The following is a 27,644-nucleotide window of genomic DNA, read 5'->3' as shown; positions in this document are numbered from 1 at the left end:
TGATATCACAACATAGCAGTGTGTGAGTAATAGAGTGAAAATAAGTGTTTATAAAATCACAATCAGCCGTTGTAGTCGTGATTTGTGTGAAAGTGAATTCAAATGCACAGTTGTTATAGCGCCTCTTGTGTTAATTTCACCAGGAAACTGCGATAAAACATAGAATTTGGCACATAAAAATAAGTTTGCAAAAATTTGGTTATAGTAACGTTCATTCTATGAGACTAGGTTGGGTATTATTTTGTGCTGTGAATTATTGGCGACCAAGAACATTAAATATTTACAAATCATTTACAAACCAAACACTCAAACTATAAAAGCACGCCTGTTGAGTTTCTCAGAAGTTGTTTATGGTAATACGGATAAATGATTATTAATAAATATATAAATACACTTCAACGTTTAGTTTTAAGGCCTTTTTTACTTGTATGATAAACTATAGAAGTGAAATTTTAGAATTTTAAAGTATTGCAATTTGCAATTTTTGCGCCCCTTTTGCCCCACTGGTTGAAAACCCCTGCTCTATGCAACTTCTATGGCTCTTCAATAAATTAATGTAGGAAGTTCTATTGCAAGCCCTTTTGACATTTAATCACATATAGGATGTGAAATAAAAACAATACATTTTTCACTAGTTAAAATGCTATATCTTCATATCAGGAATGAAATTACTACTAGAGAAAATGCTATTTTTGATATCTGTAAATGTATTTCAACACATTAGATTTGGTATTTCTGATCATTTGGAAATGGATTTAAGATAATAAATTGAAGAGTAACAAAAAAAGTCTTAAAGGCCTTTCTTTCTAGTTACAATAACATTATAGATATTTTAAATTAACATTGCCACTAGTGAAAACCCAAATTACAGATATTAGAAATTAGAATTTTTCCTAATTAAACTGTTGATATCAGGAAAGGACATACACTATTAATTACTGATATAGAAAATATAATTTTACTTGTAGTAAGTAGTGCATTGCTAATATGTGAAATTGTAATTCCAAATAGTAAGAAATCAATTATAAATATCAGTAATTGTATATTGAACAGGAGTGAATGACAGATCATTATGAAATTCTACTATTGAAAATGCAATAGATATCAGTAATTATGTTTTTACTAGTTAAAATTAAATTTTTGATTTCAAGAATGGGTATTTTCCTGAGTATGATGTAATTTTTGCTAAGCAAGAATTAACTAGTTCAAATGTAATTACAGATATCATGTACTGGCCTTTTCACTAGCAGCAATTCCATTGCTGATATTAAGAATAAGCATTTTTACTAGTGAAAAGTTAATTGTCGATTTCTATAATTCATATTCTGCACCTGATAAAATGTCAAAAGGGCTTGCAAATAAAGTTCAGAACTTGCACAAAGTGCCAAAGTCCAATGAATATGAATGAGAACCAAGTGAGAAAAAGATCTCAATATATTGCAGTTTTGAATTGCAATATTATCATTAGGTAGGTTTTATCATGAACCACATATCGGTATAAAATCATATCGATTCCCACCCCAAATAAACGTACCCTAATACCAATTTAAGAGCAACACAAATTTGGGTTCTCCTAAAGCAAAACCTGTTGAAAACCACTACATTAGTGACCATTGTAAACAAGACTCGCGTCACTTCTGAAACACTTTGAACAGGCAGCGCTCATGCTATAATGAACTCTAATGCACAGTCACATGGTGCCAAATTCATTTAGATGTTTTATCTCTACTGATCATTCCTGCTTTACTTTCACAGTGAGGAGTCTGGTCTTATCCACCTAGCACTCTGATTATACAATGCCTTCCCCAGGGTGATTGCTGACACCGCGATGGCGGCACACCCACCGCTGCTCGCTATAAATTGATATGAGAAACAGCATTAACATCATGCTGTATTAGCCGAGCAGAGAAAATAGGTCAGTCATACAAATCAACATCTAAAACAAATAAATTTAGTTCAAATAGGAATGCAAGGTAGACACAGGACCCAGCTGCTCCGGCGGTGATTTTAACACACCATTTCCACCGTACAGGCGTAAGAGGGCTCAATCAAGACTGATTTGTTTTGCCACAGGAGAGGCACTGCAGAGATGACAATACACCTCAATCTTATTTCTTCACACATAACCAGATGGCCAGAGAAGAATCAGGGTTGACAAACTCCAAATGTTCAAGTGCATAGCACATCCACAACTGCATTCTCTTAGACCTTGACAATGTGAAGTCATACAATATGTACAGTATATCGAGAGAGATGATGTCTTCCAGAAGGGCAATTGTATCTCTTTGGTTCATTGAGTAGAGTAGACTTTGACCGTCATTGGAAGGTGATATGACTCTCTTTTTTTGTGTTGTTTTTTCCTTGTCCTGATCACTGAAATGCAATTTACACAAAACAATTACTTGAATACAAATAATAATTTATTGAAAAAAGAAATGTTGGCATAAGTAATAATATTTTATTATTATTATTATTATTATTATTAGTATTATAAATAAGCAATGATGCAATTTTGTTTTAAAATATAATTAAAATGTATATCAAATCACGGTCAGTTTGTGACTTGGACATGCAGGTAGCCTTTTTGATGCCATGTGACCACACAAAGAAAAACAAAACCCACATGAACTTTTGCCCAGCTCAATGGCCGACTACGAAATTTTTTCATGAAATAACAATTAATGTGTTGCCATGGCAACACTATTTAAGATATCAAATATCCCTTGTCATTTTACATCAGCAGTGTCTTGACATTATTCTAAAGAATTTTGAAGCAATTAATGTAAACATAAGAGGGCTATTTCAAAGTCTGTTAAAAGTGCCATACTTCCTGCTGCCAGTTGGTGGCGCTCTGACCATGACCTATAATAGATGCATCTATGTGATCAGCCCCCATTACTAAACATAAAGCTGAATTTTCATAAAAATCACACAATGCACAAAGAAGATTTAAGCCACTTCCTGTTTCCCATTTTTCACCATTAATGTATTGCTTCACCATGGCGACACTGTTCAAAATATCAAAAATCCATTCACAATTTAGCATTTACAATGTCTTGGCATGATGTTGCACAAATTTTGTGCCAGTCACATGAATCCCTTAGGAGGAGTATTTAAAAGTTCAGAGCCTGCGATTTTCAGAAAATCCAAAATGGTAGACTTCCTGTTGGGCAAGCTAATGACTGTAAGCATGAAACTTGTTTGGCTTGATGAGAACAATATATGTACCAGGTTTGGTAACTCTAGGTGAATATAGGGGTGATACAGAGACCCCATTACATGCCTATTTTAAAGGGGCTGCTGCAGGCCCCCTCTACATGCCCATATATGAAATTTTGACCAGTCCTAATGGCCGAAGACTCTGATGTGTGTTCAAAATTTCATGAAATTTTAAGCATGCCAAGCGTCTCAAAAACACTCAAATATAGGAAGAAAGGAATAATAACAATTAATGCATTGCCATGGCAACAGTATTTAAGATGTCAAATATTCCTTTACAATTTTACATCAGTAGTGTCTTGACATTATTCTAAAGAATTTTGAAGCAATTCTTGTAAACACAAGAGGGCTATTTCAAAGTCTGTTAAAAGTGCCATACTTCCTACTGCCAGTTGGTGGTGCTATGACCGTGACCCATAATAGCCACATCAATGTGATCAGCCCCCATTACCAAACGTACAGCTGAATTTTCATCAGAATTACACAATGCACACAGAGGATATAAGGCACTTCCTGTTTCCTATTTTTTTGCCACAAATGTATTGCTTCGCCATGGCAATACAGTTCAAAATATAAAAAATCAATTTGCAATTTAGCATCTACAATGTCTTGGCATGATGTTGCACAAATTTGGTGCCAGTTACATGAATCCCTTAGGAGGAGTATTTAAAAGTTCAGAGCCTGCGATTATCAGAAAATCAGAAGTGGCTGACTTCCTGCTGGGCGGAGCTAATGTAGTATGAGTATGAAAGTTGTTCAGCTTGATGAGAACTATATATGTATCAGTTTTGGTGACTGTTGGTGAAAATGGGGGTGCTACAGAGCCCACTTTACATGTCCATTTTCAAAGGGGGCACTACAGGGCCCTCCCTGCATGCCCATCCCTGCAACTTTTCCTAGCCCTAATGGCCAACGACTCTGGTGTGTCCGCAAAATTTAAAGAGTTTTAATGCATGTTCAGTACCCCAAAAGTACCAAAAACTTTGAAAAGAATAATAATAAATATAGCTGCAAGCAGCGATGACGAGCCCAAGCACCATGGGTCCATTTCCACTTGGTGGCTTTTGGAAAACCATGCAAGGTGGACACATGCATTTGGCATTTGACATTATTTAAAAAAAATGTGAAGCAATTTGGGTAAATATAAGAGGACTATTATAAAGTCTGTTGTAAGAGCCACATTTCCTGCTGCCATGTGGTGGTGCTATGACCGTGACCCAAAATAGTCACATCTATGTGATTAGCCCCCAAGACTAAACATACATCTCAATTTTTATCTAAATCACACATTGCACACAGACGATATGAGACACTTCTTTCTTCCAATTTTTCGCCATAAATGTATTGCTTCGCCATGGTAACACAGTACAAAATATCAAAAATCTGCTCACAATTAACATATACAATGTCTTGGCATAATGTGGTGATGTCTCATGAATCTCCAAGGAGGAGTATTTAAAAGTTCAGAGTCTGCAATATTCAAAAAATCCAAAATGGCCAACTTCCTGTTGAGTGAAACTAATAACTATAATTATGAAAGTTGTCTGGCTTGATAAGAACTATATGTGTACCAATTTTGGTGACTGTAGGTGAAACAGAGGCAACACCCATTGCACGGGGGTGCAACAGAGGCTGTCTTACATGCCCATTTTAAACCTGTTAACTTTCATTGGCCAACAGGTGGGCCGTTTGAGTGTGGCTATAAAACAAATTCTTTGTTTTATATCAAAAACTTCATCAGTGTTCACAAACTTGGTATCAAATTAAAGCTTAAAAACTAATCTTTCATCTTCTGCAGTCTATTTTGCAATTAGAATATTACAGTGAAAAATATATTTTAAAAAGTTAAAAGAGTGCATTTTTAAAACATGCAAAATGTGAGTGACAGTACTTATGTTTCATGATCTCTGCTTATGATTTGATCCAATGATTGAAGAAGAAACAGTATGCGTTTCATTGTGAGGGTCCACTGATGGAAATGGACTCAACCATTTTATCCAAAACATTGAAAATAGGGGGTAAAATGGGGAAAAATCCTGACTGATGCTCTATTTTTATGCTGTCAAGTAATCAAAAATGTCTAATTTCAATAAAATATTTATACTAATTCATTTTTATGCTATCAAAATCAATAACTCCCATATTCGGTGGACTCTTCCACATATTTTGAGCCCACCCACACCTTGATTTGTAATTCACAGCCAGAGCTCTCATTCAACACAGATCAGACACACCGTGGTATTATCAAATGCGCATTGGTTATTTGCCTGGGTCAGTCCGGCCAATAGATGTCTAGTAATGGTTTGACTGGCAGGTCATGTAGGCAATAGTGTGAGGTTTCCATGGTTACATGGGCTGGCCTTTCTCAGTTTAGAATGTGACATCAACCACGTGATCATTTGGAATGATCCAGAGGAGGGGCTCTGACATCCAAGCTGCCAGGAGGCAGAACATCTCCCACTGCTGCTGTGTTTGCATGACCAATCGGACCCGAAATAAAATGTTCTCACTCCTTTTTTCAATGGATCTATGCAAACACATGATGCTTTGGATAAACTGATGTATTTGGTCGAAGTTCCACGCAGTTTTGATGAGGGATACTCGATGTACGGGCAGGAGCGCCTGATCTGCCTAGGCACTCAGAGTAGCTAACAGGCTAAAGGATATTACACACCGGCGCTCATCTAATGTTCATGCATAAGCACACCTGAGCATTTTATTACTTTATTGCATCATCTAGTGTCATAAACCAACTCTTGTATAATTTATGACAGAAAAAATATAATATGTTTGTTGAAAATGAAAATAGATGCTGGCTCCAACTGCTAACAGCACTTACATTGTAACCAGTTATTTTAGAAATTATTATAATATTTCTAATCATGTAAACGTCTTATAAAATGTTGTGCAATAAAATGCTGTCACTTCACATGTGGTTTGAGAGGTGTTTCTAACATTAGTTTTGTTGAGATCCCAAACTTTATATTAAGGTTGGGCGAAATTACCAAAATTTTGTATCATGATATGAGTAATTTTATATCACATTAGCGATATATATCACGATATACAGTATATATAAATCAATAAAATTGTATTGGATATTAAGCCATAATTAGATATTATGTAGCAATGTGTAATTGTAAGTATTCCAGTCAGTGAATGAAATAATTTATAAATGAAAACTACATCATCATACATCATTTTCTCTTTATTTGCAAGCTGACAAACATAAAGTAAAAAAATGCCACGTTTCAGTCTGATGATGTTCAATAATCGTCTTCTTTTTATTTTTATAATTATACTTATTATTATTATTATTATTATTATTATTATTATTACTATTATTATTATTATTACTATTATTAACTTTCCTCAAGAAACACACAATCAATTTGAATAACATCAAATTCCAAATTCCATTAACACCTTCTCAAAGCAATGCAACAAAGAAAATAACTTATAAATAACAAATCATCCATAAATAAACATTTAATTAGGCTCTTAATGTTTTTAGTAATCTATATAAAGAAAATATTAAATATCTGAAGGAAAATACGGTATGGGTGGTTTGTTTCCTGATATCAAACATCATTCGAACTGAATTTTAGAAAGGGTTTTGGTGTGTATTTTAAAAACCCACATGACATTGAGAGGAACCAGAATGAGTAGTGGGTGTGGTCTGCGCTTTTTCTGTCACAGGAGCACAAATGAAGGGACTGGGATGATTTCAATACTCGCACGCACTTGTGTGTTTCAGATTGCGCGTCCATGAAACATTCGCACAAAACACAGCTGAGCGTGGTTGGATGGTTGGCATCGGGGCGGATAGGCCATCGGGAGAACCAGGACTTTTCCCGATGGGCCGTCCACGAAATGGGTCCGAATGGGCCGCGATAAGCTGAAATGGGCCGCCGCGTTATGCAGAATAATACTCTTTTGGGAATCATTCACCCATGGAGCTTGGCTGTCCTCTATTGGACATTTATGGTACTGCGTCTGAATAAATTGCCAACAAAAGGTCATTTTTTGATATATCGACCTAAAATTTGGAACAGAACTGGGTTAGACATATGGCTTTGATTTTCTAGTATTTTTAAATTTCAGCTGATATTTTTGGTATATTTTATTTATATAAAATTAAAAAGTTTGAAAAGTACATTTTCATTACAATAAACTTAAAATTCTATAACTTTTTATTTCACTTTAAAAACTGTTTCCACTTGCACAATAAACTGCCAAATGTCTTTTTTAAAAATAGATGCTTAGATCTTTACTCCCTAGCATTCATGAGTTACAACATTTTAAGTTTGGAAAGGTCATTTTCTCTTTGTTTGTTTGTTTGTTTGTTTGTTTTGTTTCATTTTTTTTTTTTTTTTTAGTTTTCAAAAAAGGGGAGTGACAGTTAACAGGTTGGGGCACTACAGAGCCCACCCTACACGCCCATGCGTGAACTTTTGCCCAGCCCTAATGGCCAACGACTCTGATGTGTGTGCAAAATTTCATGAAATTTTAAGCATGCCAAGTGCCTCAAAAACACCCAAATATAGGAAGAAAGGAATAATAACAATTAATGTGTTGCCATGGCAACACTATTTAAGATATCAAATATCCCATGATAATTTTACATCAGCAGTGTGTTGACATTATTCTAAAGAATTTTGAAGCAATTCATGTAAACATAAGAGGGCTATTTCAAAGTCTGTTAAAAGTGCCATAATTCCTGCTGCCAGTTGGTGATGGTATGACCGTGACCCATAACAGCCACATCAATTTGATCAGCCCCCATTACCAAACATATAGCTGAATTTTCATCAAAATCACACAATGCATACACAAGATATAAGGCATTTCCTGTTTCACATTTTTTGCCATAAATATATTGCTTTGCCATGGTGACATCGTTCAAAATATCAAAAATCAGTTCGCAATTTAGCATCTACAATGTCTTGGCATGATGTTGCACAAATTTGGTGCCAGTCATACGCATCCCCTAGGAGGAGTATTTAAAAGTTTATACAGGGCCAGTCAACCCATTAGGCGACATACACTACCGGTCAAAAGTTTTGGAACACTTGACTGAAATGTTTCTCATAATCTTAAAAATCTTTTGATCAGAAGGCGTATGCTTAAATGTTTGAAATTAGTTTTGTAGACAAAAATATAATTGTGCCACCATATTAATTTATTTCATTATAAATCTAAAATTTAATAAAAAAAAAAATTAAAAAAAGTGTTTGAAATTGATGACTTGGACCAAATAATAAAGAAAAGCATCCAATAAGTGCCCGACATAGATGGGAACTCCTTCAATACTGTTTAAAAAGCATCCCAGGGTGATACCTCAAGAAGTTGGTTGAGAAAATGTCAAGAGTACATGTCTGCAAATTCTAGGCAAAGGGTGACTACTTTGAAGATGCTAAAATATAACAGAGTTTTGATTTGTTTAGGATTTTGTTTAGTCACAACATAATTCCCATAGTTCCATTTATGTTATTCCATAGTTTTGATGACTTAACTATTATTTTAAAAGGTGAAAAAAAAAATTATAATAAAGAATAAGTGTTTCAAAACTTTTAACCGGTAGTGTAGGCGAACATCTAGGGCATCATTGCTTCGGGGGCGCCAATCTACCGAACAAAATGTGCCCTGTGTGTTCCGAGAACATGTTATGGGGCCCCCCCATGGAACATATAGGCCATGTACTAAATGCCTTACTACCATAATACTCTTACTGTTTCTGTAATATCTGTGAGAGAAGATTGGATAGTATGCCACTGTGAACACAGCCATAGACTCACGAGCGCGGGGCGTGTGCGTGAAATAATCACTCTTTTGAGTCGGTTCTTCTCAATGAATTTGTCTATCGTTTGAAGCGTTTTGTCACTCAGTAAAACATTAACGGGATGCTTTAGAAGACAGAGAACAAAACAATGCTGAATGAAGTGGATATTTACTTACAATTAATTGAAACAAAACCTGCAGCTGTACTCAATCGTCATGTGCGAGTGCATGTGCAGTCTGTGAACGACTGTCTACTGCAGGTAAAGACATTTTCTAAATAAAAGTGTATCAAAATACAAACATTACATGAAAGCACTAAAAGTACTAAAAATTACCAAGCCAATAATTATTGGACATGTTCCTTGGAGTAGCCTACCATATAAATACCATGATATATTATAAAAAATATCAAGGTTTTACCATAGTGTACCATCACTGTACCATGATACTGCCACAGCAGGCTTTTGAGAAAGATAACTTTGATAAACTTCACCTTGTGCTGTGTAATGTGAAAAGGTGTCAATATGTTTTCAGTCCAAAGTTCCATCAATGCTACACAACATATAAAGGCTAATAAAGAAAATGTTCAAATGATGCTCCTAAAATCACCAAAAATGCATGCGTTGGTGCTGTTTTTGCAAATAATAATAATCAGAATAATAATAATAATAATAATAATAATAAAAACAGAAAAATCTCCTGGGGATAATGCCCTTAGACCACCTTCCCCCCCCCCCCAATTCATCCAAAACAACATGGTACAATAGACTGTGTACTTGATGGGCCTCCAGACTCCCAAGTTATGATGAAAGCCTACAAAAACTCCTGCTTTGAAACATACTGTTCAGTGCACATAGCTATGATCTTTAGGGCAGTGCGGACAGTGCGCCTTTGCTTTTTTTTTTTTTTTTTTAGACCACTTGGTTTGGTTTACGTGCACTTTACTATACATTTTGATACCCCATTTATGATGCTAGAGAAATAATGTTTTAATAGATTATGTTTTGCTAGATTCAGTTTATACCCATTTCTGATGTATTCAATTATGTTTTCATTTGTACTTTTTTGTGTAAAAAATTAATACATAACTCTCTAATCATTTTTATCAGGCGGAGGGTTTGGGGTGACTTGAGGTTCTCGCCTAAGGTGCCAATTGGGGTACGACCGGCACTGAGTTCACAGCCTGCAATTTTCAGAAAATCAAAAATGGCCGACTTCCTGTTGGGCGAAGCTAATGACTGTGAGTATGAAAGTTGTTCGGCTTGATGAGAATATATATATATATGTGTGTGTGTGTGTGTGTGTGTGTGTGTGTGTGTGTGACTGTAGGTGAAAATGGGTGTGCTACAGAGCCCCGACTACATGCCCATTTTCAAGGAGGTGCTACAGAAAATAAATTCAAAAGTTAAATATATGTTAATGTTTTAAGTTTTAAAAAAAAATATCCAAACTGTTCTGGAAGCTTCAGGGCATGGTGACAATGGCATCTACAAAGATTTATTATTATTTTTATTTATTTTTTTCAGTTGGTAAAAGCATGCTTTGGCAAAGATTCTTGACTCCATGTAGAATTTGAAAATCATTATACAATGAAAATCAATTTGATACCTTTTGTCTAACTTCATAATTCACTAAATAAACATCTATCTAATGACATTTGCGTTGCTTGGTCTGAGGGCCAAATTTAATGCATTTATTTTTAGAGAATAAACTGAGAATAGGGGTCATCAAAGATAGCAGATAGCTCTGTTGTTTAAGACTGCCCATTATATCACAAAACAAACTTTCAGCAGCTTTAAGTTGGAATTGGAAGACAGTATTGATCTGTAGCAGGACTAGCTGCTGGTTGAAGCAACAGGGATCTCAACATGAGGTGAAACTGATCAAATCAAAAGAGAAAGCCATTAGAAGCCAAGGAAAAGTTTAAACTTTAAACTCAGCAATCCAGCAAGAGTTAGGTTCTTTACAAATGTAATCATCTTCATTTTAGTCTCGAAGACCAACTCTATATGGTATTTTTTCATTCCAGCATTCCGCTGTCTCCTGTCCAATTAGTAACCGGTTAGAACAAAATTTTAAAACAATTAGTAACTTTCTTTCTTTTTTCTTTTTTTTCTTTCTTTTTTTTTTTTTTAATGACAGTAGAAATGGAGAAATATACTTTTTACCTCAATATTTTTTCTTGTATCTGGATTAACCTTGCATATATACAGTATGTAGTAATTATATTTAGTTGACTAAAAGGTCTTCAGCTTGTCACAGAAGGCGTCATGCACAACGTGCATTAAGGCAAAGAAATTTGTGATGCAGAGGTTTCCTTCTGAATCCAAGCACATACTTATCATGTTCATCTAAAAATAATTTTTGGGCAACAGTGTTATCCCCAAAATGTACTGTGATAAACCATTTAGACTTTGGTTTCATGAAAAAAAAATTATCGGAATGAAATTAACCGGTTATTAATTGGTATCAGCATTTAAAAATAATGTTATCACTCCAGAACAATTGAAAGGGATTTCATTCCCATTGTCTGTTATGTTCTGCAAAAAAATAAAAACATTTCTTTTTGGTTTTGTTTTTGTTCCTTGGAATGTTTTCAGTCCCAATCCCTGGTGTTTGCATTAGATAACAAAATATCAAAAGGTGTCATTTTAGTGTATTTTAAGATGGCTTAAGCACACTTGTCAAGCATGTTGTTTAAAATTATGTCAAAATGTATTTGGACACTTTTTGATTGTCAAACATTAGTGGATCATGTACATAGTTCATGTGATGTACTATACTTGTGGTTCCTCGGCTATAAACACCTGTGTAAATTTGAGGGGAACTGACTTCATACATCCACTAAAAAAAAAAAAAAAAAAAAAAAAAATCACTTTGACACCAGTTGGTTAAAAGTAAAAGCAAAAAGGTAAAGTTAGCTCTGACAAAAGCTATATCAATTGTTTCTAAATTCCGCTTGATATTTTGCTATTTAATGCAAAGACATTAAGATATTAGGTGTCCAAATTCTTTTAAGGGCTACAGAATCCTCTGAATCCTCTGTGAGTCATAAAATACAGAGATGTCCAAAGAATTCTTAAATCTAATATACTTCAAGGAACATTCAAAATAAGCAATATATCTGGATTAAGTTAATTTAGACGGCTGGAAAACCACTAAGGCTATGATCAAAGAAAATCCATTTTGACTGAAAGAAATCATTGGATAGGGAACAGATGATTTAATCGAAATTGAAAACATTATTCCAGTTGAATTATTGAGAGGGGCCCAAACCAAAAAAATTCATCACTACAAATACTGTAGCTTCTTTGGTCTTTCGAGAAACATTAAACCGCCCAACCCAACACAACTAATCAAACTTCATTAGAGTCAATTAGCCCAAGCATCTTTTCTTCTAGGAAACGTTGTGACTTTCCATTGGCCTTGATATGGTTAATAAATGAGAAAGCACTTCTGATTTTCTGGGGAATAATAACGATTGGCCAGGTTTGCCATCTGTTATTCAATTTGTGATACAGGTGGAGAATGCCTGCATTTCGAAGACCAGGGATTCCTCGACAAGAAAGAGCTGGTGTAATGAACCTAAACAGTGTTTGTCAATCAGAGTGTTCTCAGGTGAGCTCTGCAAAGCGGCACTAGATAACTGAACCGAGAGCGTTTGCAACTGAGCGAGACTTTTGGAAGACTCTGAAAACAAAGACTTTTTGGTGTATAAAAGAGGTTTTAAAGATGGGAATGTCAGTAGATAAATGTGGGAAGAGACCGTATGTGCAGCTCATTTGTGATGGTGGAAGATGGATAAAAAATAAATAGATATTGTGGCTGCAGTTTAATTAGGCTACATTCACACAATCAGTGAGCCAATATGCTGATAACTACTAAAAATTAGCTTATTAAAAAATTAGACAACGGAAGAAAACCACATTTCGATGTGAAATCATTGGGTTATTCTCTGCTTTTGTCTTCAAAACGTAAATAGGCATGCATAAAACACTTGCACGCATTGGATGTGTTAAAGAAATATTCCGGGTTCAATTCAACACAAGTTAAGCTCAATCAACAGCATTTGTGGCATAATGTTAATTACCACAAAAATAATTTAGACTCGTCCCTCCTTTTTTTTTAAAAAAAAAAAAAAAAAAAAAAGCAAAATGTGTACAATATACAAATCTGTTATATGCAGATGCAAGGGAATGTAATGGCAGAAGAGGTATGGTATGTTGGATAAATATAAATAGACTAAGCTGTGTATTGCACATAATTATTACTCAATGGGGCAGTTTTAACTGTTCATGAGATGGATAGCCTGAGGGAAAGGCAGAAATGTGAAGCTTATAATTTTATAAAAGCGCTTACGTTAATTCTTCTGTAATTTTTTATTTATTATTTGATCTGCAAAGTTGTTTAAATCCTTGTTTGAACAGTTACACAGATAAGGTTAGTAAGCGATTTTATCACAATAAAATCATGCTAACACTCATATTGTTTACATCTTGTGACTTCTGAAACAGTGAGTATTTTAACATTTACAGATTGACCCCATTCACTTCCAATGTAAGCACCTCACTGGAACCACAATTTTTGTTTCTTTTCTTTTTTTAAGAAAAGGAGGGACACGTTGAAACTGATTTTTATGGTAATCAACATCATGCTAAAAATGCTGTCAATTGAGCTTAACTTGTATTGAAAAATGGCAGTAAAGGTGTTTACATGCAACTCGAAATAGGGATAATGGGCAAAAATCTATGTGTGCTGATCAGTTTTTGCTTAAAACTGTTTTTGCAACTGTAAATAAAAAGGAAAACCGTTTAAGGCGTTTACATGACCTGAAACGTTGTCGGCTTAATTAAGCATAATCTGTGTAAAATCGTGCATGAAAACAGGCTCAGTGACTATCAGTAAATATTGAAGACATTTTGCTACTTCCATAACAACAGAAAAAGTCTTGTCACAGTTGACACAACGTTGGATTCATAGAATCATGTTACTTTACTACTCATTTTTGCAAAATTATTTTTATGTGGCTCGTAGTGGATACCATGTCAGTTTCCTGGTGAAATAAACACTAGAGAAGCTGCAATAATGACTTTTATTCCCTTTCCCTTTTAACGTTTGCATTGCATAACCAAATGCTTTTATAAGCTTGTTCATGTGCGATCAAAATGTGCGGTAGCTCAACTGATAGAGCGTTGCACTTGCAATGCAAAGAATCGGGGTACGAGTCCTTAAGAGCATGCGAGTTGACACGTGAGCCGAAAGTGTCATAGAAGCTCCACAAAATGACATCTTTGCTTAGCGATTGTATTTTTTATCTCACATTTACTTTTTATGACTCTATCATTTAGGTTATGTTTAGGTTTAAGGTTTAGGCTAGGGAGGTCGGTTTTGTTGATTTAAAACTCGATATATAGAGCATTAACCTCGGTGCACATTTAACTTCAGAACGTCCGCGATACATTTTAGGAGCCACGTAAAATCATTTTGCAAAAATGTTGCCACAATCACATTTATCTTTTATTTTATTTTTATTTTTTTTATGAGTTTAGGCTCATTTAGGGGCTATAATATAATACAGACTTGGGAGTAGGCTCTTTTGACTTGGGCCAGTATGCAACCATCCAGAAAACCTTAGCAACCGCATGGCAACAGCCTGGCACCAACCACAACACCAGCATCGTGACGGCGAGTTTTTCAACAGGCAAGCACCACTCACATTTTCTTCTGAAAGTCTCGTATTCAAAAATGAAATTTCTAAATAAGTAATAGCTGCTTTTTTAAACAAGATGGCTTAATGGACACTCTACTTAATTATAAACATATAAACACTTTCACCAATCTCATCCATTTACATTGTGTACATTTAAAGGGTAGTATAATTAAAACCGTGCAATGACTCAGCAATCTAGTCATGACAAGTTTTAGGATAAAACCAGTCTTGCAAATCTGAATATAGTGATTGAACATGACTTCAGACAACCAAATACATCATTTGTTGAATGAAAGATGACTTGGCACAGTACTTTAAGCGCACATTAAAAGTCGACTGGATAGTCACAAGACGAATCTGACATCTGAGCAACATTTCAAGTCAATTACCTTTGATAAGGACGGAGACGTTGATGATGGATCTCAGTGTCAACGAAAGCTTCATCCGCTTGACTGATTAAATTAATTTTCTAGCCAGCTCTTGCCCTGTTTCATGTGGGGGTCATGCAATTATTTTTTTTTTTTCTTTATAGCATGTTGGCTTGAGAGTAGTGTTGAATAAAGGTTATCAGGATCAAGTAGAGAATAGTTTCATATTGGCTCTTTTACTAAAGGTGACATGCAGCCACCTGAATCTAATATTGCGGAGAAATGAGAGAGTGATATTGCTGTTGCTGGACTTTCATTTAAAATCTGTTTCAAGTCAAGATCTGCAAGTATCAGTAAAAATTATAATTATGCAACAGGTGCATATTTTACATATTAACACACAGGAAATATGAATCTATAGGAAAGATCATCACAAATAAGATCTCTTTCATATGTCAAATGTTACTCCCGGGCAGCAGTGAGATTAATTTGAGAATAAATGGAGGATTTTGCTCCATTTACTCCATGTATCATGCTTCTCAGAATTCTTCTCATGAGAAAAAGACCCCCGTCATCTCACATGGGTCTTCTCTATTTCAGAAAATATCTCAACAATGTCTCAAATTGAGCTCAGATTTGCCTCGATTGCAAAGTCTACAATCAATAGTCAGAGGTTTCAAAATGAACTCAAACATTAATCATCAATTTCCTCCAAGACAAAATTATGGTGCCTTGATCCAACCTCGGATTAAAAAAATAAAAAAGGTAATTCTGACTTTATGGGCGCTATTTTAAGAGCTCTAACTCTAAGTGCAGCACTTTCCTTTTAAGTCATAAGCGCAAAGTCAGTGGACATGGCAATTAAGTTTTGGTATTTTCTTGCACGCATGCGCTTCAGTCTAGGCGCAAGTGGATTTGGCGAAATATCGCACGCAAAGTACTTACGGGCTGGGTCAAGTGCAACTTAATTCTGAGGTTTTTCTCCAGTTATTGTACTGTCTGTGTCCTATTATATAGTCCATTGCCTGTCAAAAAACAGCGATATAAGTATGGGATAATGTACGGTCAGCTGGTTGTTATCACACAATAAACCCCAACAGGGTGAAAGGGTTTATTTTGCGATAACAACCAACTGACTGTTCAACATCTCGCTTATTACATGGCTAAAACAAAATAAATAAATTTATGGACATAAAAAATTATTTGCATTGAGATTATATAATTTGAGAAGAAATAAATTGCTAAACAGCTGAAATCAACCTCCAGTTTGTGTCAGAATTCTGGTGGTGATTATTTTGTAAAAATGACCGTCTGACTCCTCATTATTCAGCCTATTACAAGACTACTTGCCAAATAAATAAATAAATAAATGCACATGAAACACTGATCTGAGTTAAAATGATTTTATTAGCTTACTTGTAGAGATCGCACAGTGAGCCGAGAAGCAGGAGAGACGGCTCGCAGAACCCGGATGAGCGTTCTGATACGTCTAAATCCCTGGATGTGCGGTTGTTACAGAGCAATATCTGACTGATGGATGGCACCTTTGACCAGTCAGAATCAAGTATTCCAGAGAGCCGTGTAATAATCAAAGACAGCACAAGTGTAAATTGGCTGTATGCAATGAATTACAAGAACAGAAATATTTCTATGACAGTGACATACTCCTTTTACAAGCATAGAAAATGTGATTCTCGTCAGGTTTTGGATGCACTTTCCATAAAATTATTGAAAATATAAGTATTAAAATAATTTTCATCTACTGACACATGATGGCAAGTATTAATGGTGATTGTATCGGCTTGCACTTCATTTCTAAGGGTCGATTTTAGTTTTGAAAAATTAAATTCATTTATTGAAACACAAAAAAATTCAACCAAAGATATTTCTAAATTAAAATGACACTTCAAACGCAAAATAACTTAGTGGTCAAAAAAAATCATATACCAAATACCTTTTACCCTCTCCAAGTTATTGGAGAGCACCTATTTCAGTGACTTAAAAATTACTCTATGACAACAGATGGAAAAATGCCATACAAATTGATCATAAATACAAATATAAACATAATAATACTAATTGAAAAATAAACCATGACCTAAAAATAGTTTAACACAAATATCATACATTTTTGTTTCATAATACTGCTACAACAGTGAATGTCAGGGACATAATTTGATTTTCCACAATATTTTCAGAGTTTGGACATGAACTTTATTACCATCTATTGGCGGAATCTCCAAACTGCAAATGCAGGAACTGAATTTAGACTTTGCACTGAAAACAGAACTGCTTTTGAAAGGTCTTATCCGCAATTACCTTTTTCTCAGGAAAATAGGAAATTGCACTTTGCGCTACTTCATTAACATACAACACACCGACATAGCGCAAACACTCCCACCCACTTGTGCTTTGCACTGACACGAAAACTGCACTTAGAATTAGTGCGCTCACGAAAATTGGATAAGACGTAGCGCACAGTCGTTGCACATAGCTCTGCACTTTGCACATTCAAGAAAATAGAGCCCTCTATCTCATGATTGTGAATTTATTTATTTTTTAATTCCAAAACTTTTTTGTTGTTGTTGTTGGTAATTACAAGACAAACTCATTATGTCAACTTTATATTTTGCAATTGATCATTATGAAGTCACAGTTGCAAAAAATAAAGTCAGAACTATGAGATATAAAGTCAGAACTACCTCAATTATGATTTTTCTATTCCATTTCGAGAACCAGCTTCCATACCAAATGTTCTGAGCTATGCTATCCAGATTAATTGTATAGCTCTGCACTCTTTTTACAGTATATGTCAACAAATGACTCGTTTGTTTCTGTTTTTATTTCTTCTAACAAATTTTAGGAGAAACTTCTGAGACAAAGTTAATCCTTAAGTGAAACACAACTGAGAACTTAAAAGAGCAACATCTGAGCAATAAAACTGTCTTCTGATGTTGTTCTTAAGGGATCAATTAAATTATTAACGAAGGCCTGCCATAAGCATTCATTCACAGTATTTAATAGATTTTACAACATCCTGCAACAAGATACAGCAACATCCTGTGCATCTGCTTAGGAAACAGATAACATGTAAACAACATGAAAATCCCTTGACTCCAAGGCAATCATTGGTTAAAGCAGAAAAACTGTGTAAAAAAATCACGATGTGTGCTATTCAGCAAGCAACTGTCTTTGAGACATACACCAGAGCAAAATAATGACAGTAAATGAGCTTGTTAAAGTCCTACTCAACAGAAAAGAGACTGTTTGAAATTTGAAATGTAATTTAAATGAATAGTTTCATGTTATTCCAAATCTGTATGCTATTTTTTAACAGCTCATTGTGATCCTTGCTTACAAGCTACAAAAATAACCAAAAAGTACCATATAAGTAGTCCACATGACTCTGTAATACAATATATGATGCTTTATTCCAAGTCTTCTATAGCCATAATACAGTGCTTAGAATGGACCAAAATGTAAGATGTCATTGGGTGATTCTTGTGAAACCTGCCAAGAAAATGTCTTGGTCATATACTGTATAAACCCAAATCAATTTAAAAAAGTATGACATTTTGTATAAATAAAATGAAGCCTACATTTAGAACCAGTAAAAATATTTTCAGGACACTTAAGCACATACCCGAATTCTCATTACTGTAACGTGTCTGATTTTGTAACTTTTTTTTACACCGTAACACAGTCATTGTCTAGTCATTATAGTAAAGAAAATGCTGTTGTACAATGATTTTTAAAATTTAAATCAGCAAAAATGAAAGGCAGCATGGTACGGTTAGTACAACTACAGTACAACTATGATGTATAAATACTTTTAAAAATATATAATTTTTTTTCATGTTACCAAAATGAGAATATCATAATTACTTTTTGTGTGTGTGTGTGTGTAGCGGTAATGATAATTGGGGGTAAAATGTGCGTAACAGTCAGAAAAATAATGTCACAATGTAAAAAATCTTAATGATCCTAAAAAATAAGCTTCATTTTCTAAAAGCAAAACTGTTTTTTAATTGTTTCATCTGATTTTGGAGTAAAATAGCACCATTTTCTTGACTGCTTTCGTAAGAATCACTCTATTAAAGGGGAAGATCCTATTAAAGGCCTATTTAATCACTGAAAATCTTCCTCTTCAATGCAGTGCTCAAATCTTATTTTCCATTTTGCATATTCCAACTGATGTGTCATATTTTGTTACAATACATGCAAAAACCAGTGCTGTTTTGGCATCAAGGATGTCAAACATGAAGGAACGTAATGACTCCCATTTTTGAATTTGAATGCAAATGAGATTTCAGTGCTTCAGTTGATAAGATTATCAGTGAATAACGACCTAAATTTCAGTCTGTTCCTCACATTAAGCTATCATACGGCTTCAGAAGACTTGAAATATAGTGAACAAATTATATGGATTACTTTTATGATACTTTAATGGTGCTTTTTGTCCTTTGGGGAGCTTGACAAGTTTAGTCACTATGAAATGCACTCGAAAGAGCGGTGTAAATTATGGCAGAATTTTCATGTTTGGGTGAACTATTCCATTAAACCCAATGCTTAAGCTGGCTGCTCTTTTGGAAGATCACAAGACTCAAGCCAAGAACTAGGAATTCCCTTTTTTTCCCCACTGGGTTAATAAAAGGATGTTTATTTGTACCATGCACAATCTCTGTCAATGTGCGAGCCAAAACACAAACTGTACCATTAACCACACCAGGATCAACCAAGAGGGACTATGATCAATAATTTCAAATCAGATGAAAAGTTATTTCATTGGCTTCCCAATGCACACAGTGCCCAATTTTCACAGCGTCTCTTATTAAAAATGTATCAACAGGGCCTTGAAGGCAGCAAAGCGCTTGTTTGTTTGGCCAAGGACATTTTATGAGAAATAACTTCAAAGCCACGGCTGCAATGCCCGCAGCCTTGTCTCATCTCTGTACTCTAGTAGTGCTGATAGAAGAAAGCCACTAAATATTTGCAAAAATAATAAAAAAGGCCCATTGTTTATCAATGTGACATAATGATGAATGGAGCATAGCTCAGACCTGAACTGCAGTAATCATGGCTTTTATTCTACGGCATTTCAATCCCAATGCCAGCTGACATTTACCCAGGGGTGTAAAGTAACGAATTTCAAATACTCACGTTACTGTAATTAAGTAGTTTTTCCCAGGAACTGTACTTTTTTTAAGTAGCTTAAAAATTTTATACTTTTACATTTACTTGAGTACATTTTAAGTGCTGTTACTGTACTTTCACTGTGCTATTTTCCCTCCGTCTGGCTTCTTCCCTGTCCTGATTTTATTTTTATCCATCAACGTGACTGGCTAGGAAGTGTCATGTGACTCCCGTCAAATCAAATCACACACACATAAAAAACTTGAACAGCACCTGTAGATCGGGCGGCAAGTTAATTGCTATTAATCATGGATGTGGAGGATGTCTCAAGCACAGTTCAACACCGAACATACACGGCCGCACCTGAAAGGGCTTTTCGCAGTGAAAAAGGCCAATTGCTTTATCGTGTCGTGAGTTTAGCTTGCTCAAGCCAGATATCAGCATTAATTATGCCTCTAATTTTAAGAAACATATTGAGGTAAATTTCATATTTCTGCTTACTAAATTATATGTGTCTATATTGTAGCCAGTAATTTAGCTATCTGTCACTGAGATTATTGGGTTGCTGTGAGAGATTAATGCAATGTTATCAATAGGGCTGGGTGATAAAACGATCTCGATGTACATCAGAAAAAAGAGATGTCCTTGATATCAATGATAAACTTTCGAGTAATTTTCTATACTTAGCCTTTGTTCTACATCTAGACCAGGGGTGTTGATTACATCGATCGCGATAGCAAGACAACTGGTCCATGGGTGCCACGACCACCCCTGGCCACCCCCTAGCTCCGCCACTGACTTGAAGTGTACATGTAACCGAATAGACCACTGTCTAATATGTCATAAAAAGGCCATTAATCAAACAACAATAGCAAGAAAACTACTCACTACTTTTGGCTGAATAACTTGAGTAGCTTTAAAAGTATTAATGAAATATAATAAAATAGTGACATTTTTAATAATAATATTTTTAATAATATTGTTAGTTATTTAATAATACGACCCCTGACGTAGAGTGTTAATTTGTATAATACAATAGTTAATTGTATAATAAATTACCAAGAAAGTAGAGATGATAAAATATTTTATAATTATGCTTAGCCTTTAACAAGTTTTTTCTAATGCCTGATAGAAAAGTATCAAACTTCGTAGAGCAATACTTCAGGCAGAATATTCCACCAGTCACAAATACACTTCTGTGAAAACTGTGCATCAGACATTATAATGAGAACACAACTATTTCTGGGCTTAAAAGATACAAGAACTAAATCAATGCAGAATATTGTATCTCAAAAGGAGTACAATGTGGCCACCCATGTGCTATTTAAAGGGATAGTTCACCCAAAATGAAAATTCTCTCATCATGTACTCACCCTCATGCCATCCCAGATGTGTATGACTTTCTTTCTTCTGTAGAACATAAATTAAGATTTTTAGAAAATATCTGGTCCGTTTACAGTCCGTATTTTCTTGCCAGAAAATTTGTTTTCTCGTTTTTGTCTTCAAAACGGAATGACCAATAAAAATGTTTACTCATTTTTCATCTAGAAAGAAATTATCAAAATTGAGAAAACACTTTTATTTTTTCATTTCATATAAGAACAATAAAAACAGGAATTCAGCTTGATTTCTCGGGTTTTTTTTTTTTTTTTTTGGTTTTTTTTTTCATTCAAGCGCTTACAATAAGTGTACAATCTTATTATTTGATTTGCACAAGCGGATCGACGTGACGCCCATTTCTACTGATTGGCTAAACCTGCAGTGTCATCTGTCCTTCCTCATTCCTTTTCTTCAGAATAACAGCCTTTTCACATGGGACATGGCAAGATTTATCACATTGAGGACAGCTTTTTTTCTTTTTTACAGTCAATGCAGTGCTCGTGATGCAGGTTCAGGTGCTTACATTGCCATGGCAACAGTCAAAAAGAACTTTATTTTGCCCAACATATCTATCTGTATGCCTTTTTAAAAGTGAAATATCGGTGGGGGTGTAAATTTGTGTCCATATACAGTATACTATGTGTTAAACAGAACAGAATGAACCTTACATTTTTAATGGCTATAAATAGTTTTCATTTTATTTTAGGATACAACAGCTAACCATGAACTGATTGAATAAAATGAAACCCTTATCTATTATGCAGTTGTTTCTCTTTAACATCTGGGCCATACGATTGGTGTAGGCCTATTACATTTACCTTTTTGATAAAAAAAAAAAAAAATAAAAAAAAAATAAAAGTTTAATAAAACATGATCATTTACTCAGATGATCAATAAATTAATTACACAAGGGATTCATTCTTTTAGCGTGAGGGGGCCGTTTTCATAATTTATTTATTTATTTATATATCAATCAAGCAAAATGCAACTGCGTGTCAACGAAAGTAAATCAGGAACAGGACACATTTAGAAAAACTGTGCGCAAATCGCGCCCCACAGTGAACTTGACACTTGCCAAATAAAGACTGGAAAGCAAGGTATAACTACGAATGAAAAAAATCGAAAGAGAGAATAAAATAAATAAAAATACACAAACAGAGATCCTTCCCTCAAAAAATCCTATGGTCCTTTTGTGTCCTTGTCCTGCATGGCTTATTCAAATCCAATGAACATTTATATTTCCCCTTATGTTTCCCATGTAATTATTGGCTTGATTTAATTATCATTAATAATAATAACAACAACAACAACAACAATAATTACCAGATAACAAAGTATATTTAGTTACAGTTAGGTCTGTGCACAGCATCCCATTTCATAATTTTCCTTTTAAAAATAAAAAAGCACTGGTGACAAATGCAAGTTGTTGAGTTCATTGGTTGTTGTATCCAGGTGTCTATTGCTTGATGAGTTTGAAATAAACATGCAGTAGTCAGACGTTTTTCTAAGAAATATTAATGTTCTTCATTAAAATGATTAGAATCTATCTGCAAAAGCAATCGGCAAACTTGAACTTGGTGAACTCTTATTTGCTATGAACAGGGTTGAGGAAGAACAGATGATGGTATGGGTTGACCAATCAGTGGAAACAGGAGTGTCAGTGCCATATGTACAAAACAAATATTCAAGTTATAAACTCGGTTTATATGCATGAATGAAAAAATGTGTTTCCTTGTTTTTGGCTATTACTTTTTAAGTTGAAAAACAAGTGGATACAACATATATTGTTGTGATGTGATAAAGAGAGATAACGGAAATGTGATAAATGAGCGTCTTGTTGGTTATTTCATTTTGAAGACAAAAACAAATTATCAGAATGTACACGAATCCGTGTATCTTCTATTCATTCCATATCCGTTTTGAAATGTAAAAAAAGGAAAACGAAAAAACAACTTTTTTATTTTTTTATTTAGCTTTGGTAAATTATTCACTAAAACAGGTTTTTTACCTTTTTTAAAAAATGCATTATGCATTCGGAAAATTATGTTTTGGTTGCTTGACAAGCGACAGCAGAGTTGTAATAAATATGCAACTGTCAAACGTTTGGAAGAATGTTAATGTTCTGAATTAAAAATTAGATTAATCCAATTATAGAGCTGTATGGTGTTGAACTCTTCTTCTGATGAGTTTGATTGAGGCAGGACAGATGACAGTGCAGGTTGACCAATCGCATTTCAGACCCACCCACTTGTGCAAATCAAATATTCAAGCTGTACATTCATATTATATCCATGAGCAATAAACATGAGAAATGAGCTAATTTCTTGCTTTTTTCAACAAAATGAATAATCACAAAACAAGCCTTTTTTCATTTTTTGCCTATTGCTTTTGAAAAATAAAAAAAATAAAAACTTCAAAGCATAATTGATTTTTTAGTTTTTTTAATTTCGAAATGAAAAACGAATGAACGCAACGTACACGGACCATATCTCAGCTCTGTAGGTCCATACAATGCAAGTGACTTCAGTCAGGCTTCCTAAGCAACCAGTTAGCCAGGTTGCTAGGGTGGGTAGGGTCACATTGGGTTAACCTCCTCATGGTCGCTATAATGTGGTTCGGTGGGGCACGTGGTGAGTTGTGCGTGGATGCCGCGGAGAATAGCACGAAGCCTCCACACGCGCTAGGTCTCCGCAGTGACGCGCTCAACAAGCCACGTGAAAAGATGCGCGGATTGACAGTCTCAGACACGGAGGCAACTGAGATTCGTCCTCCGCCACCCAGATTGAGGCAAGCCACTAAACCACCACCACGAGGACTTAGAGTGCATTGGGAATTGGGCTTTCCAAATTGGGGAGAAAAATGGGAGAAAAAAAAAATAAAAAATTATGATCAATGTGTATTGTGTATAGTTATAGTGTATTGAAAATAGTTTTTTCATTTTTCATCTCTGTAATCATGTCTCCCTTTTATTTTTTGGAATCAGATTCATGTAGTATTAATTATAGATAAGTGATGTATTTTAAAAATTGGCAGTCAAAATATCTTTCTGTGTTAACAGCCATAAAAGGGATTGTAAATTACCGTATGTGTGCTACATTTTGAAATTGCAACATACAGTGTTTATCATAAGGGGTCATCACATTCGCAACCCAGTACTCTATACTCACTACTCATGAGTACTTTTAAATGAGCTACTCTTTTATTCTTACTTGAATAGTTTTTAGGACAGGTACCTTTACTTTACTCACAATAAATTTTGGGGGGATGTAACTGTACTTTTACATGAGTATGATTTTTCAGTACTCTTTCCACCCCTGCATTTCCACAAGAGGAAAATGTAATGAGGACTTCAGTATGCAGAATGGACTGCTGTCGTTTGGCGAATGTACATAGACAAGAAAGCTAAAAATGAATAAAGCAAGGTTAATGTCTTGCTGTGACAGCATTACCCATTCTATAATTTCCATTAGATTTCCATTAGACTGAATCACTAAATGTTGAACACATGGGATGAAAACACTGCAGTTTAAAGGTGTTTGTTAATAAAAAAAAATAAAAAAAAAACTAACCTGGTAATGGTTTTAAGCAACAGAATGGCCAATTTTAACACAGCTTCAAGTCATGACAAACGCAGCTATAGACCAGCTGCAGCACTAAAGATGGATTTAAAGCGATAGATCGCCCAAAGTTTCTGTCATCATTAACTAAACCTCATGTTGTTCCTAACACATATGACTTTCTTTCTTTGGTGGAACACAAAAGGAGATGTCATGCAGAATGTCATCCTAAGTCCCCATTCACTTTTAATATATGGAAAAGAAAGAGAGCAGTGTCATGCAATATAGTGAATGGGAACTGTGGCTGTGAAGCTCCAAAAGGACAAATGAGCACCATAAAAGTAGTCCATACAACTCTTGCACTCTTTTGCAAGTCCTCTGAAGAAATACGATAGCTTTGTGAATTTGTAAAAGTTGCAATTCCCTAATAATCATGTTGTTCATCTTGTTCAACTTTCATATGGAAAAGAGCATCGTAGACATTCTGCTAAGTAACATCTTTTGCGTTCCACTGAAGATAAAAAGAAATAGTCATGCGAGTTTGGAATGACTTTTCATTTTTGGGAATGCCTTAATAGATCAAATTTAAAATTCCAGTGTATTCAGGTGGTTTACCCATGTTTTCTCCATTTTACAACATTTTACATCTCAAACAAGGAACAGATTATTATTCACAAAGCCATAAATTGTTAGTCATACGCTGATATTACTTTGCAAGATGTTTTTTTTTTTTTTTTTTTTTTTTTTTTTTTTTTTTAAAGCGACAGACCCGTTCCAGCTTGAAAAAGCTATTTCTGTTAGTTAGTTAGTTAGTTAGTTAGTTAGTTAGTAATTTAATACATCATCAAATGAATAACACAACGATGCCTGCGGTCCAGTAGAACAAGCCAAGGTATATTAAATAGAAGTACGTTTTAGTGTCTATAAGGGGATTTGAATACGTTGTCACTTGTGAAATTAAGCCTTTGAAGATTTACAGGCAAAAAATAAATAAATAAATAAATAATAATAATAATTTGCATTTCAATTAAACAATAAAATAAAAGAATCATGTATCATTTTAAATATCTTTTCTTTAACACCTTTAACATTGTATGTTATTTTATGATTGTAAAAAAGAAACAAAATATTTCATATATTATTTATGTTTGATATATATCTATAATAAAAATATAAAAAGATGATAGATAGATAGATAGATAGATAGATGAGAGAGAGAGAGAGAGAGAGAGAGAGAGAGAGATTTTTTTATAGCCTGTATCGAAAAACAGATATAGGCTATGTTCTTAAGTAGACTTGTTAAATTGTTTAGCACTTTTTTGTTCACTTCTATAGTTTTCAAATATCATATCGTGATAAAATCCTACACAAATCATGCACACTTTGGATATCACTATACAAGCTGAGAATATGGACTGAAAATCACAAATGCTGTTAACCATTAGCGCAATCACAGAAATGTGCAGCAGTTCTTGATAAATAAAATACCTATAAACGGGGCACAATTGCATTAAAAAAATAATAATAATAATAAAAAAATAAAAAAATTATCCTTTATCCATGCCCTGTTATAACAAAATAGGTAAGAAAACGCACTTGGTCATAATAAAGCCTGTTTGATTATAATAGCCTAATCCTTAGCTAGTTATGAATATATGTATATGAATATACTAAGCACACAGATATTTCTTCTCCTGCTCAAAGCTCTTCTGCACTGAAGCTCTTTAAATTCCTCGCATCCTTCCATCGCATCCGAGCACCTGCACCCCTTGCCAAACCAACAGAAACCAGCTTGATCGAGCGCTTACCTTGCACACAAGTGAATATAAATGAGAACACTATATTCCAAATGATAAATCCAGCTTTAATCGTCATTGTTTTAGCGTGATGTGAGTTCGCAAGAGCGCATCTGATACATCCTCTGTGAGAAAGCGCTACAAATCAATGCCATCCCTTATCATCTGCTCCTTTCATATTCTCAAACGCCCGGGAGAAATGGATGTTCCTCGGTTTTGGAGAGGATACGAAGCAATGGAGTGCGTCTCGGTCACTCAGCGCTGGATGTATGAGGAGACCAACAGCGGCAACCTTGACGAGGACTCAACCATCTTCTCACCAACAGGGGCACAAAGTATTCTCTGTACTCTTGATATGACTCTCAGTTTCAGAGGAGCCTCATCCGATCAGTGCAGAGCATGCTGCGTTAAGTTCATCTCTAATAAGCGCGTGCATTCAGAGAAATGTTGCGCTGCAGTTTAACTTCATGTAAAACGCTTCATGTCGCAAACAGTTGCCAAATGCATCCGCGCAACTACTATTAACGCGCTGTTAACCTCTTAAAATGTTTGCGATAATGCATCAACCAAAAGCATTGCCTTATTCAAAGACGCATGCATCAGAGAAGCAGTGCATTGTAATTTAACGTGCACACTGCATTTTTACAAACCGTTGCCAAATCCACGAGTGACGCGTAACAATTTAAAATGTTTGCAACGC

General features: G+C 34.8%; 1 protein-coding gene across 1 annotated transcript in view; it reads right to left on the bottom strand.

Annotated features, from left to right (window-relative positions):
• Positions 1–27,122, bottom strand: part of LOC127453076 (CUB and sushi domain-containing protein 3-like) — a 435,789-nt gene extending 408,667 nt beyond the window's left edge. The window contains 1 exon segment of the mRNA XM_051719109.1: positions 26,957–27,122. Coding sequence (XP_051575069.1) covers positions 26,957–27,122 — 166 coding nt within the window.
• Between the last annotated feature and the right edge of the window lie 522 nt (positions 27,123–27,644).

Source organism: Myxocyprinus asiaticus, chromosome 15 (assembly GCF_019703515.2).
Source record: "Myxocyprinus asiaticus isolate MX2 ecotype Aquarium Trade chromosome 15, UBuf_Myxa_2, whole genome shotgun sequence".
Lineage (NCBI taxonomy): Eukaryota > Metazoa > Chordata > Actinopteri > Cypriniformes > Catostomidae > Myxocyprinus > Myxocyprinus asiaticus.
Note: the sequence above shows the minus strand (reverse complement) of the source record. Positions and strands in the feature narration are given on the sequence as shown.